The sequence below is a fragment of the Phragmites australis genome, chromosome 24, assembly GCF_958298935.1.
Source record: "Phragmites australis chromosome 24, lpPhrAust1.1, whole genome shotgun sequence".
NCBI lineage: Eukaryota > Viridiplantae > Streptophyta > Magnoliopsida > Poales > Poaceae > Phragmites > Phragmites australis.
Genome location: NC_084944.1, coordinates 10,563,349 through 10,576,903, shown reverse-complemented (window position 1 = coordinate 10,576,903; position 13,555 = coordinate 10,563,349). Strand labels below are relative to the sequence as shown.

Here is a 13,555-nt window from a genome sequence, read left to right as displayed (position 1 = left end):
TTTAGAGGTATTTTAGCATCCTAAATTTCCATCATTCTAGTATCTCTAGCACCGAAGACAGTGATGTGTCTATACAAATGAGAGGTTGAAAAAATTGTTGTTCTTTCAAATGCCCATCTAACAGTGTCTGAAACATTGGACAGGGACACTATCTCAATCAGATTATTCAAAGATTCCCATTCTAACACCTCTTGTGGTCCACAAATACTATTACCATGAACCAACATTAAATATTCATAGTCTCTTACCGCGAACCAACGTCTCCTAGAATCCTATCATCACAAAATTTTCACCTAACTCATTGACTTCCCTTTCGATGTGTTCTAAACAACGAGGTTGACAGAATGGGTGGGAATCAAGTTGGAGGTCATTGTCATGAGCCAAGACCTGAACAAACTAGAATAGTTTTTATCCAATAACTCTACAAGAGTTAGAGATGGAATTCACCTTGGCCACCAATTATTTCTCAATGCAACAGTTGAGCAGGTGTTCTTAATATATACAGCCTCACCAAATGACCAATCATTTTAGCCGTGCCTTTCATTGAACTAACATCTCATGTTTAAAACCATATCCACCATCTCATCACTACTAATGGCCATTTACATGACATCAACTTTTTTGGGGGGTCGCCATCAAAGACCTCTGATGCCCCCTTTGCTCTGCCAGTCTAGATCCGAGGACCATTAGGCTCAAGATCCCTCCGGGACCCCATTGGCTCCGGAGGGGTCCTGGAGGTCATGCCTTCGGGGCTGGCCTCCGGGGCCCTCCTAGCCCCCGGAGCCATCGACCCTTCAAAAAAATCAACCATGAGGGGACCCGTAGGTCGCCCCCACTTGCAGCGGAATGACCGACATTTAGTACCAATCAAGTGGTGGCCGCCTGACATACTGACACAAGTGGTGGTCACCTAACAAGCTGGTGTAGTGCGACACCAGAATTGACGACTAGCTACTAGGACAACCGCCTCACTAGCCATAACCATGAATTACGAGACTGTCCCTATACCCTGTGATACAGTAAAAAACTTGTATCTCTATCATCGTCATATGGGCATATTTGTACATTCACACTACAAATATCAATATAAATACATACCCTTGGACACCAAGCCAAAGAGGCAGATTTCCCTGGAAACGCGTGGTGTTCTATCCATCTCCACTTCTCCTTTAAGCTTGAGTTATTCCAGTGAATTGTCTCTCGCCGCACTTTATTCGTGGAAGATATTTTCTTTCCCCAACAGTTGGCATCGTTCGTGGGGAGAGAATATGCATAGAAGCACTAGGAGAAGTAGGATGCCACCAAAGAAGAAGACGAACAGGGTGACGGCTTAGGTGGCCAAATCCTTGACCACGCAGGTGTCAAAGTCCACACAGCCACTGCGACCAAGCTCACGCTACGCCAAAGCCAGCTCCTCAACTGGCCGAAATGAGAGCCCCGTGGCCACCGACAACCCAACCATGACCCTGGCTATGACTGATGCTAAGGGTCTTGCTATTCCGGAGGCCCTTCAGCAGCAGCAAGGAGCGGGCCTCACTGTGCCCCAGGGGGCTATGACTAAGACTGTAGCTGCATAAGCTACTGTGGCAGGCTAGCAAACGCACATGGTGTCCCTCTAGGCTTAGCTGGAGGAGCTGCACGTGGCCGTGTGGGCAGCACAACTGCCTAATGACATGACCGTTGTGGTGCTTGTAATGGTCAACACTGCGCTGGCCCAAGCTCTACGAGCCAGCGAGGGCTTCATCGTCACGATGCATCGCCATCACACGCCATCCACGGTCGACCAACAAGCAGCGAAGCCTTGAGCCCATCGGTGAAAGGCTCCGCTTGTCAACTCCGACTCCCCCCCCCCCTCTGGGCAGACCTGTAGGCCGTACCCTTCTCGGACGGGTTTTGGACCCCCTAAGCTTCCTAAATGCAAAGGTGATTCAGACCTGAAGGAATTCACTCATGCGTACACCCTTGCCATCGAAGCCAATGGAGATGAGCAGACCACCATGGCCAGGTGTTTTCCTCTAGCTTTGGAAGGAGTAGCCCTCCAATGGTTCTGGGTGCTAGAACCCGAGTCTATTTATGCTTGGGCCTAACTCAGGGACACCTTCTACAACAACTTATATGGTATCTTTATCGAGTCGATAACCTCTAGGAGCCTATTCGCCATTAAGCAACAACCCGGTGACACCCTTCAGTAGTACTTCTGAAGGTTCGCCCAAACCAAGTCCCAAGTAAAGGGCATTTCGGAGTTATCGGTCATTGATGCCGCTACCCAAGGTCTGGCACCGGGCCTCTCCTCGATTGACTACAGTGATGCCCGGTGCACTCAGTAAGCACCCTCATGTGCAAATTCAAGGAATACGCATGTGCGGAGGAGGAACAACTCTGTCGGGAGACTGTGCATATCAGTACGACCCCCTGTGTCGAGCCCAAGAAGCCCACCTCTCAAGTAGGGTCCTAGCATGCCCGCCACCTCCATCGGTAAAAAGGGGCTCCGAAGAAGCCGAGGGCTTCGAGGCACGCAGACCCTGGAAAAAACAATGGCATGGCATGCACAACATCACTCAAGACTGAGGGGCTCTGAGCTCGTCCTGTTCTAGGGGGCGCGACTGAGGGTGCTTCAGAACCTTCCCTGAGCGGTAGCACGCCCAGGGCTGGTAGCCAGAAGAATGATACCGGTACACTCTGCACGGGGCAGGATGAGCCCATAAAACTGAAGATTACCAGACTCTTATCACCTTTTGAGAGGAGTACCTCGATAGGTAGGCAGCACGCGCGGTGGGGGACCAGGCCGGAGATTAGCAACATGGAGGCCGTAGGCTAGCAGCATGCCGCCATATTGATCACCTGGCCTTCCAGAACCCTCCCCTGCTAGCTCTACCTCTGCCACTGTCGGTGGGTGAACACCGCAAGCGGGGATCTTGAGGGACCCCCTTTGAGATTCGGCTAGGGGGCTGATTCTGGATCTACCTCGTACGTGGATTTAATGCGAATATGTGAGATGTAGGCGGGACGGATCATCGTCTGCTAGTGGGAGTAAATGCTCAAGGGATTTTAGAAAGGTTCGGGCCGCACGGAGCGTAATTCCCTACTCCTGTGTGTATGCTATTAATGCTATTGGAATGCCTTTCTCTGGATCTCTTATGTTACAAGGTTTTTTGTCTAAGTCTAGAGCTTCGGTCTTGCTTCGAGCTTGGTGAACCTCTGCTCAGCTTCTCAGACTTCTAAGACATGTTGCCGTATGCTCTCGCCGAAGTGCACCCCCCCCCCTTTTTAACCTGTTGGGGGAGGCTCGGCATGCCCAGAAAGGAGGGTACGAGTTCCCATGAGCCATAAATGGAAAGCAACCATCATGGGGCTGCAGTTTGACGTTACAGGAGGATGAAAATGCACCTTCGGCCAGTCCTGTCGCTCATTACACCAACTTTAGCAGGTGCAGGGGGGCCCACCGGGCAGCCACCGAACAACCTCACATGCCCGCTCGGTCAGAGCAAGTCTGACACAGCAGGGGGGCAGGCGATGTGCCTTGAGCCCAGCAATGATATCTCCAAGCCGTTTCCTTTATGGGCCCCTCTGGGTGACGCGCGATGGGACCCGTCGCATTAAATGTCCCCACGCCTTCCTGCCAGGAGGTGGCAGGGACGGACGTACACAGTACGACAGGCGTGGGGGGAGTGGTTGGAAGTGACAGGCCACGCTCCCTCCTAAATGCAGTATCGGGCCTCTCACTAATTGATACCTCACCGCTGAGCCCTTGTGGGGTCCATTTGCAAGGGGCTTCTCAGGTCCTCGGGGAACCCTGGGTGCTCAGGGATTACCGTACATAGCCCCGAGCACCCTCTCCCGGATATGTCTCTTCTCGGGTCCTCGGGGAACTTCGGGTACTCGAGGACAATTGTTCATGGCCCCAAGCACCCCTCCCAGAACTGGCTCTTCTCGGGTCGTCGGGGAACTACGGGTACTCGGGGACCACTGTTCATGGCCCTGAGCACACCTCTCGGAACTGTGTCTTCTCGGGTCCTCGGGGAACTACGGGTACTCGGGGACCACTGCTCATGGCCCCGAGCACCCCTCCTAGAATTGGGTCTTCTCGGGCCCTCGGGGAACTACGGGTACTCGGGGACCACTGCTCATGGCCCCGAGCACCCCTCCCGAAACTAGGTCTTCTCGGGCCTCGGGGAGATGATCCCCGAGGGAAGGTGCCATGTGGCATTCTGCTGTCCTAGCCTCAGGACTTGGGGACCTCTAGTTCCTATGTCACCAACAGCCACCTACTCTACCCACCGTGCAGCATGTCAACGAAGGGGACCATGCTAGGCAGGTGGTCCTTGCCATAATAGGAGGAGGACCCTCGTTCGCTTCTTAAAGCGGCAGCGGTGGGATTATGCACGTGGGGTCAACAATGTAGGGGCCACCAGCATTCACCATCGAGTCCCTAGATTGGTTGAAGCCCTTGTAACCTTCTCCCACGATGATGCTATGGGAATAACCTTCCCCCATACCGATGTGCTGGTCATCACGGCCAATATCACTGAAATTGAAGTCTCAAGGGTGCTGATCGATGGAGGAAGCTCCGCAGATATCCTCTTTGTACATTCTTTCAACTAGCTCCACATTTCATGGAGCCAACTCTCTCCAGCCTAGAGGCCCGTTTCGGGTTCAATGGGCCTCCCCTCGATGCCCTAGGGTGGATCGAGCTACCTGTCGCCTTCGGCGAAGGCCCCACTATGTGGACCAAGATGATCACCTTCGACGTCGTGGACATGCCCTACACATACAACATCCTCCTAGTCCAGGGAACTCTGAACAAGTTTGGAGTAGTCTCCCATCACAATTACCTCTGCATAAAGGTACCTAGGCCCCAAGGGCTGATCACCATACGCGGCCATCAAAAATTGGCTAGGTGCATCGAGTATGGGTACCCCGCCCCTCTCGATAGCTGCGTGCATAACATGGCTGAATACCCCCTTAAAGATCCGTCTCTGGCATGCCTCGAACGTCGGGTCCCTCTAAAGTCCCAACCAGAGGGGAACTTCAAGCATGTCCCATTGGGAGTAGAGAATCCCAACTGAGCATTTTAGATTGGGGCAGACCTCACTTCAGAGCAGGAAGCCAAGCTCACAGCCATCTTAAGAGACAACTCCGATGTATTTGCATGGTCTCCACAGGACCTCCCTAGAGTCGATCACCACATCATCGAGCATGACCTCTGGTTCGACCCGTAGGCTCGGCCTGTGCGATAGGGGCTTTGCAAGCTATTCACCGAGCAAGCGGAGGCTGCAAAGGAGGAGGTCTGGAAGCTATTGGAGGCCGATGTCATCCAGGAGATCATCCATTTAGAGTGGCTATCAAATTCGGTCCTGGTCAGGAAACCTAATTGGAAACAACACATGTGCATCGATTTCACGACGCTCAACAAAGCCAGCCCATGAGACCCATATCTACTCCCTCGCATAGACCACCTGGTGGACTCCACCACCGGTTGCGAGTTGCTCAGCTTCTTGGATGTGTACTCCGGATACCACCAGGATTGGATGGTCTCTGTGGATGAGGGCAAGACCAGCTTCATTACCCCCTTCGGAGTGTACTGCTACGTCTGGATGCCATTTGACCTTTGAAATGCCAGAGCTACCTTCTCTCACCTAATATGGAAGATCCTGGAACAACAATTAGACCGCAACATGGAGGCCTACATCGACGACATAGTCGTTAAAGCAAACTTGAAGCCGACCACGTTGAGGACCTATAGGAAACCTTCAACAATCTTCGGGTCACTGGTGTGTTGCTTAACCTAGAGAAGTGCGTCTTTGGTGCTAAAGCAAGGAAATTACTAGGGTACCTCGTCTCCAGGAGTTGCATCGAGGCTAATCCTAGCAAAATCAGTGCCAACACAGAGATGGCAACCTCCACCACAACGGAAGGGGTCCAGCACCTAGCCGGTCGCTAGGCAGCCCTTAGCTATTTCCTTGCCAAGTCCACTAAGCACAACCTTCCATTCTTCAAAATGTTGAGGGGCTCTGGGCCATTCACGTGGCCAAAGGAGTGTTAGGACACCTTCGAGGCCCTCAAGGCCCACCTATCCAACCTCAAGACGCTTGCTATACATCTTCATGGCGAGGGGCTCCTCCTGTACCTATCCACCTCCACCTCTGCTGTAAGCGTCGTACTCGTACGGGAGGAAGAGAAGGAAGGCCGCTCCAACCAGAGGGTGGTTTACTACATTTTGGACGCCCTAGCCGAGGCCAAGACGTACTTCATATAGCTCAAAAAGGTGGCATATGCACTTTTGATGACCCCCACAAGCTCCGGCACTACCTCCTCACCCATGACATCATCGTACCAACCTCATACCCACTAGGTGACATGTTCCACAATCGAGAGGTGACGGGACGCATAGGCAAATGGGCAGTGGAGCTCACACCCTTTGCAGTGCAGTACACAGCTCGTACGACTATCAAGTCGTAGGTCCTAGCTGACTTCATCACCGAATGGACTCCCTCATCCACAGGGCCCCCGAAGACCCCTCCCTAAGATATATGGATGGTATCTACCGACGGAGCATACGGGTCTAGTGGCGTGGGGGCTGGAGCCATCCTTATCTCCTTGGCTGGCCAGCAGGTGTTACACCCGATTTTAAGACCAAACCGAATGTAAACTACATGTATGCCAGGATCAAGTTACATACACGTAGTGACGTCATAAGCGAGTAGCAGACACAATATCCATTAATACAACATACTTTATTACATCAATAACCCAAGGGTCTAAAAGAAGATTACAAAGCAGCGGAAATTAAACTTAGCATGACGCCTAACTCCATAGGAAGTTGATCGAAAAGCCGTCTGCCTAGAACTCAGCTCCATCTTCTAGAAAGTCCTCGTAGTCTTCAGCTTTTGAGCCGTGACAAGATTATGGAGGAGAGAGCATAGAATACTTAGCAGGTGTGGGAAAAATTATGACATGGGGGCCAAAAGTTAAGATAGGCTTAACTCAAAGGTTTATTGGCATAAACACTATTTTATTTGTAAACAGTTATAAAGGCAAACTACTTCTATGTGAATGATTTCTCTAAGGCAAGAGCCAAGGTTCCCACCACCTTGCTCTACAACTGATGTTCCAACCACCTTTAACAAAGCTAACTGGAGTCACAGTTTCCACCACTGCGATCCACCAATTCCAACCCAAGACCAACCCGAAAAACCACCCAACTAATCATGTGAGGAGTCCATGCCGCTCATGACTGTGAGCATGATTGATATATTAGTTTTCACTCTGCAGAGGTCGTACACTTTACCCACAAGACGTGTCCACCTTTTTGCCCGTGTCGATCAAACACTTACACACTTCCGAGTTGTGCGACCAGGATTCCACTGCAAAGCCTTTCTAATGCCTCTCTCAGCACGTGTTGATCTAATGAGGTTTCACCACCGTACATAAGTGGAGTACACCCTCCACCCCAGAAGCCCCCTCTTGCACCTTACGGTTCCAGGAAGTACACCCTTCTGTCCTCGTACCACCAAGTGATCTTCACAATGCTGAGAGAAAAACGAATTACTGAGCTAGGCCTATCCCATACCAGGCTTATGGTTGTACTGTTTTCATGGGTGGTCGCTCCACTAACTGGTCCTTGGCCTTCGAGGTGCGGAGTGTTCATTACTCGACGCAACTGAGGCCCTTGGCATTCGAGGTGCGGAGTGTTTGTTACTCGACGCGACCGAGGCCCATGGCATTCGAGGTGCAGAGCATTCGTTACTCGATGCGACCGAGACCCATGGCTTTCGAGGTGCGGAGCGTTTGTTATTCGACGCGACCAAAGCCCATGGCCTTCAAGGTGCGGAGCTGTGGGTGGAGGCCCATGGTCTTTAGGACAGAGTTTGGTCTTTACAGCGCCAGTTTGCAGTTCCTTACTTTCATTATTTTTGTTATTTATCTATTTGAACTAGTAATTTTATCAATATTAATTATGTAACTGTTAAGTCCTTTGTGTTTCTTAATTGTGCCATAGGTGTTTTGGAAGCAAAGAGGCCAATGGACTGCAGTAAGCCGATTTCAAGAACGACTCATTCGAACCGTTCAACGGTTCGTGAGCAATGCCTGCATGGACAGTGAAAAACAGAATGCTCTTAACTTGTATGTCTTATCCGGTTATATCTGCTAAATATCTTCTCATGAAGAAAACAATGTGATATATGCTTGCCTTGTAGTTATTTAGGTTCTTTGGTCATTTCCAACCCCAACAAGGAAAGCTTGCACTTTGGAGGTTGGGGTCGGCTAATATTCGCACATGGCAAGAAGCTCCTAATCATGAAGATAATGGAAGGTACTTATTGTGTAATGCTAACTTTTATTACAAAATACATCAATTGAAAATTAGATACTCAATGTGTTTGTTCTGAACTATCTATGTTTTGACATATCAAATAAAAAATTAGATGTCAATTACTTGCGCAGGAGTTTTATGCCTTGATTATTTTTCTTTAGTAAACCTCACATCTATAAGCCATTCCCTGTGACTTGGTTACTTTTTTATTGTCATCTATAGCTTGTTGTATTCATTTCTGAAATTATTCATGATTTCTGAAACAAATCGTCCTTAACAGGTCATTCAAGAAGTCGTTCTCATCTGGTCATATCCGTCCTTGGAAAGCCAAACAAAGTTATGCACCAAACTCAGAATTGCTTCCAGGGACAATGGAGCTTGATGATACCAGAGAAGACTCTGACAATGACCCAGAAACCCCCATTTGCCAATTTGATCAAAGCAGCTCAAGGTCTGTCAAACATTGTAATCACCAAGATAGTCAAATAACATTACAAGCTTTTCAATCATCGTATTCTGATCTAACGTGAAGGCACCTTATTGCTGAAGAACGGACTTGTGTGAGAGGATTAGGATACAATGATTTATGTTCTTCAAACTTTGTGGATCTTGAGCAGCTATCATCTTCGGCGAGGTGATATATGATACTGCTGATCTTGGTTAACTTGAGTCCAACACTGAATTTAATAATCTTTTTGAAATGGAGATGATTAATTTAAACTTAAATTAGGCGAAATGGATCTGAATTTTTTTGTAGATAATGGAAATGGATATGAATGGCAATGTTATTTCATTATTATGTTAGCATTTGGAAACATTGATGGTTACCCAAATTTACAGATCCTCTCGGATGAATTCACATGCTAGTGCTGCCGGTGGTCACTCAGCTGAATTCTACCGTGAATAGGGACAAAATGGAGAGGTCAGATTGTTCTCCAAACATAACAACACTCATAGAATTATAATTTCAAATCATGGATTTTTTCCCATCAGTTAGCTGCAGTTAGTGTCTTAGACACTGAACTGTTTTATGCTATTTGATGCGTATGTAGCAGCTAATGTTTCACTGAGTACACAATTAGTTAGCTAAGTCACCAGCTCTATTGTGAACCAAACGTTACAAACTTCTTCTGAACAAATGGGTCAAACTAAGCTGACTGCTACTTGTTTTTCACCTTTAAATCCAAAATTCCATCATGCATTGTATACTACATTTGGTTATATATCTGTATCCCTACTCTAAATTTTATTTCTTTATATGGCAGGGACCGGAAAAGGCTCCTCTATTGCAGAAAAACAGCCCAATCTCCAAGCTCACTTCTCCGGCGAATTTTCTCAATGGGTGGCTAACAGTTCCATGCTTTGCCACTAACTCAAAGGCTTTGAGCCTGATATCTCTGTACAAAGACATTTTCTGACTAGTGCTACAAAAACTTCAGGATCATGAGCTGTACTTGCAAGTGTTACAAAGGCAGCGAGGATAGGAAAACACTGGCACCGTAGATCAGCAGAAGCGTAGAATGGTTAAGCATCAAAGACTGACAAGCATGACCATGGTCTTAGACAATAGACTGTTGACAATACGAAATTCTTGTTGTAGTTCAGCTTAGTTGATTTGTCTGTACTTTTCTCCGCAGAAAAAGAAAAGAAAGGGGGGAAACGGAGGAACAAAATATGTTGTAAATACCTCCAATGTACAAAAGCTTCGCTTCTGCTAGAGTTAGTATCATGTAGATGCTCATCTCCCAATGTATGTAGAGTGAAAAATTCTTATGGTCATGTATGTGAACCTCAAACATAATTCTTACTGAATTGCACCTGGGAAATACAGGTTTTGTGGTTAGGAGGATGACAGACTTATAAAAATTCTTAACTAATATTACATAGGCAATCATTGAGTCACATGCCATAGCCAATACGGGAGCAGTAAATTATGATGCGAATTCCGATAGATTCAGGCGAAGCTATTGTGTGGAAGCCTTCGCCTTCGGTCTCATCAAAACCAGTGCCTTGCCCTTGTATCATGGAAAGGCGGTATTGCGGCTGCCTACCTTAACTAGGACGAAATAAAAAATAATGCAGGTATCTTTCCTGGGACCCACATTAATCTGCTAAGCATAGGTTTTGATGCTTTGAGTTGGAAAGAAATGCTAAACTAGGTCAACTTCTTGTTACATTATATAGGATAAAACATTGGCTGCTCTTTAACATTAGGCTTTCTTTTAAAGGAAAAAATAAGGAACTGAGCTCACTCAGTTAGTTGAGGAGGTAGATCTATGTCTACAGAATTCAGGTTTGAGTTCTCTTTAACATGAATTTAGACGTATATTTCTTCTAATTTATAATGATCCCTAGTTCCTTCTAGGTTGGTCAGTTTTTTTTTTTTAAGGAAAAAATAACACATTAGGCTTTTACACCGAAAAAAGTGCTACTTTTTGTTCTGACAATTTCAACTAATTTCTTAGCTAGAGCAAAAAGTAATAATTTGACACAAGAATCAGACCATGCCACAACTCAGTGGGATAATGAACAGAAATGAAGGGAAATGAAGTACTGTAGCTGAATCGACAAAGGTGCAGTGCTATTTTCACATGGCTTGCTTGATCATACTTCAGATAGGAGAATTTACTTGCCCACTGAAAACAGTCAATTAGTTATTGGAAGTACTGCATAATAATTGACCACAATTTACATCATACCAGTCAGAGCTAGAAGCAATTCAGCACAAGCCACTGACGGCACAACCCCTGACGGCACAGCCAGAACTAGAAGCGCGGATCCTAAAGCATCGACCTCTGTACAAGCAACTGAACACACAAGTTTGTACAAGCTTCGTAAGTTCGTATTGCTGCTATGCTGCCGTGACCTTCGCGGGATCAGAAACAGAAGGAGCCGTCCTCGCCGAAGCTCCACAGAGCCATCGAACCGAGCTCGTCCGCGGCGATGCCACCGGTTAACAGGCTTTCCAGCGGTTCGTACGTGCCGCCGTTCAAGTAGGAGGTCAGCTCTCCGTAGAAGTCGTACGGGTCCAACACCTCCGGGTCGTCGGGAATACTGGACGCCGCCACGGCTGGAGACAACCCCTCTATGACGACGCTCGTCGGCCACTTCATGGCGACGCTCATAGGCTCACCGAGAAGCGCCGGCGCCGGCGCCACAGCGCCATCGTTGGACGCGGACGCAGAAGCCGCGGCACCGTTCTTGGTGGAAGGCCAGTAAGTGCCTGCGTCGGCGTTGACGCGGCGTTTCTTGCGGTGGAGTGGTGGGGAGGACGGGAAGTTGAGCTTGGCCTTGGCGCCGCGGAGGCGGCGAGCGGCAGCGTCGTAGGCACGCGCAGCAGAGTCAGCGGTGGCGAAGGTGCCGAGCCAGACGCGGACGCCGCGCACGGGGTCGCGGATCTCCGCCGCCCACTTGCCCCACGGCCGCTGCCGGACGCCGCGGTACTGCCTCGCGCCCCTCCCACACCGCCCTGAGGCCTTCTTGTTGGCGTGGCGCCCTGCGACCCAAGAACAAGACGGTCTCAATTTTTCGCTCCAATATGTGCCCAAAAAAAAAATGGCATCTTTTTCTGGTCTGCGACTGCAAACATGATTCACCTTGTGGAAACAGGGGAGAGAGCGGCTTGCGGCCGAGCGGCAGCACCGCCTCCACCTCCTCGTCGTCGTAGCTGTCCATGGCCTCCGTCTCATACTCGTCTTTCTCATCGGAGTCGCCGTCGAAGTTCTCAAAGGCGGCCTCGAAGTCGTCGTTGTCGAGGTCACTACACCGCCTCTTGTTCTTGGCTGTCCAGGGGTGCCTCGCCGCCACGCGCCGCTCCGGCCTCGCCGCTGGGATGAGGTCGGCGATGATCGCGCCACCACACATCTCTCGCGCTTTGAGCAGGGTCAGGACAGGTTTGGTTCGGGGGGTTTGGTTTGAGTGAGTGTTTGGACGAGCCCATGGACTTTATATAGAAAGTTCATTGAGGACTCTTGGGATACACGAAGGGTCACTTCAATTTTCTCATCTCAACTATGAAAACGGTCGGCAGCCCGCCTTCATGGCGGCTCAAAGGGAAAAATAGGAGATGAAAATTAAGGGTGGAAATGGATGGCAGGAAATTCGAATTATCCGATTTCGTATTTGTTAAAATACGAATATGGATATCTGTATCCGTATTTGTTTCTGAAATGGATACTAAAATAGATATATCCGAATTCGTTTTCGAGATTCGGATTCAAATGTGGATATCCGAATTCGAGATATATCCGATTCGCATCCGTATCCGCCGATCAGGGAACCAAATTTTGCTAAAGTTTTAGAAATTTCAGATATGAACGAAATTCCAACCCAATCAAATTGAAACAAATTTCAGTCAAATTTCATCAAATTTACGTTAAATTTGATCAAAAATTTAAATTTCCAACATGAATTTTGAACAAAATTTCTAAAATTCCGGCCCAATCAAATTAGAACAAATTTCAGTCAAATTTTATCAAATTTCAGTCAAATTTTTTCAAAATTTAAATTTCCGACCTGAATTTCGAAGATCGAGTAGATATCCGAATGCGGATTCGTATTCGAACTATCCGATTCGTATTCGTATTCGAGGATATCCGGATCCGTATTCGCATTCGGATTAAAATATGGTAAATCGTACAATCCAAATTCGATTCCATGCGTATTCGATCCGTTTCTATCCTTAATGAAAACCAATGCATTTTGACCGGCCTCAAAATGGGAAAGGAGCAGAGGGTCGCTCAATCAGCCACACGAGAGGCCGGCCTCGATCATAGTTGTGGTTCGCATGCATGCACTATGACTCCAAAACGGAAGTAAATACTCTGTTTAGAAAGATTCTCGTAAGACTCCATTCATATCATTCATTTCGTGGTCTAATAGTTGAGCTGAATAGAAAAGAAAGAAGGACACATGTCATCAGAGGAGAGGATCTTTTATAATACAGGTCCTATAAAATTTGCTTTCCTTCAAAACCATCTTATTTGGATGTGAGGAGAGCTCAAGGGCGGTTTTGCTGTGGACATTTACCCACCCCTCCCACCATGTGTCCTACAGACCCCGCCCTACTTTTCACGCTCGCGTCACATGCCCTCCCGCTTGCCCCACCCCTCTACTCGTGCCACATGTCCCGCAAGACCATCATACGGCTATTGCCATCCTACAATGTACGTCAAGACCAGAAGTGTAGTGTCATCTATCCATCACATCACATTGCCTTGATAACTAAACCAACCTTTCTGC

At 48.2% G+C, this 13,555-nt stretch overlaps 1 protein-coding gene across 1 annotated transcript; it reads right to left on the bottom strand.

Moving 5' to 3' along the window:
* Positions 1 to 10,949: 10,949 nt before the first annotated feature.
* LOC133907570 (ethylene-responsive transcription factor 1-like) lies at positions 10,950 to 12,243 on the bottom strand. The gene is made up of 2 exons (XM_062349637.1): positions 11,911 to 12,243; positions 10,950 to 11,810 (listed from the first exon to the last, which is right to left on the bottom strand). The coding sequence occupies exons 1-2, from the start codon at positions 12,176 to 12,178 to the stop codon at positions 11,191 to 11,193; spliced, it is 888 nt and encodes a 295-aa protein (XP_062205621.1). The 5' UTR covers positions 12,179 to 12,243; the 3' UTR covers positions 10,950 to 11,190.
* Between the last annotated feature and the right edge of the window lie 1,312 nt (positions 12,244 to 13,555).

Coding starts and splice junctions, on each gene's coding strand:
- LOC133907570 (XM_062349637.1), bottom strand. CDS start 12,178: ATGTGTGGTGGCGCGATCATCGCCGACCTCATCCCAGCGGCGAGGCCG. Junction 11,811..11,910: donor CTCTCCCCTGTTTCCACAAG/GTGAATCATGTT, acceptor CTTGGGTCGCAG/GGCGCCACGCCAACAAGAAG.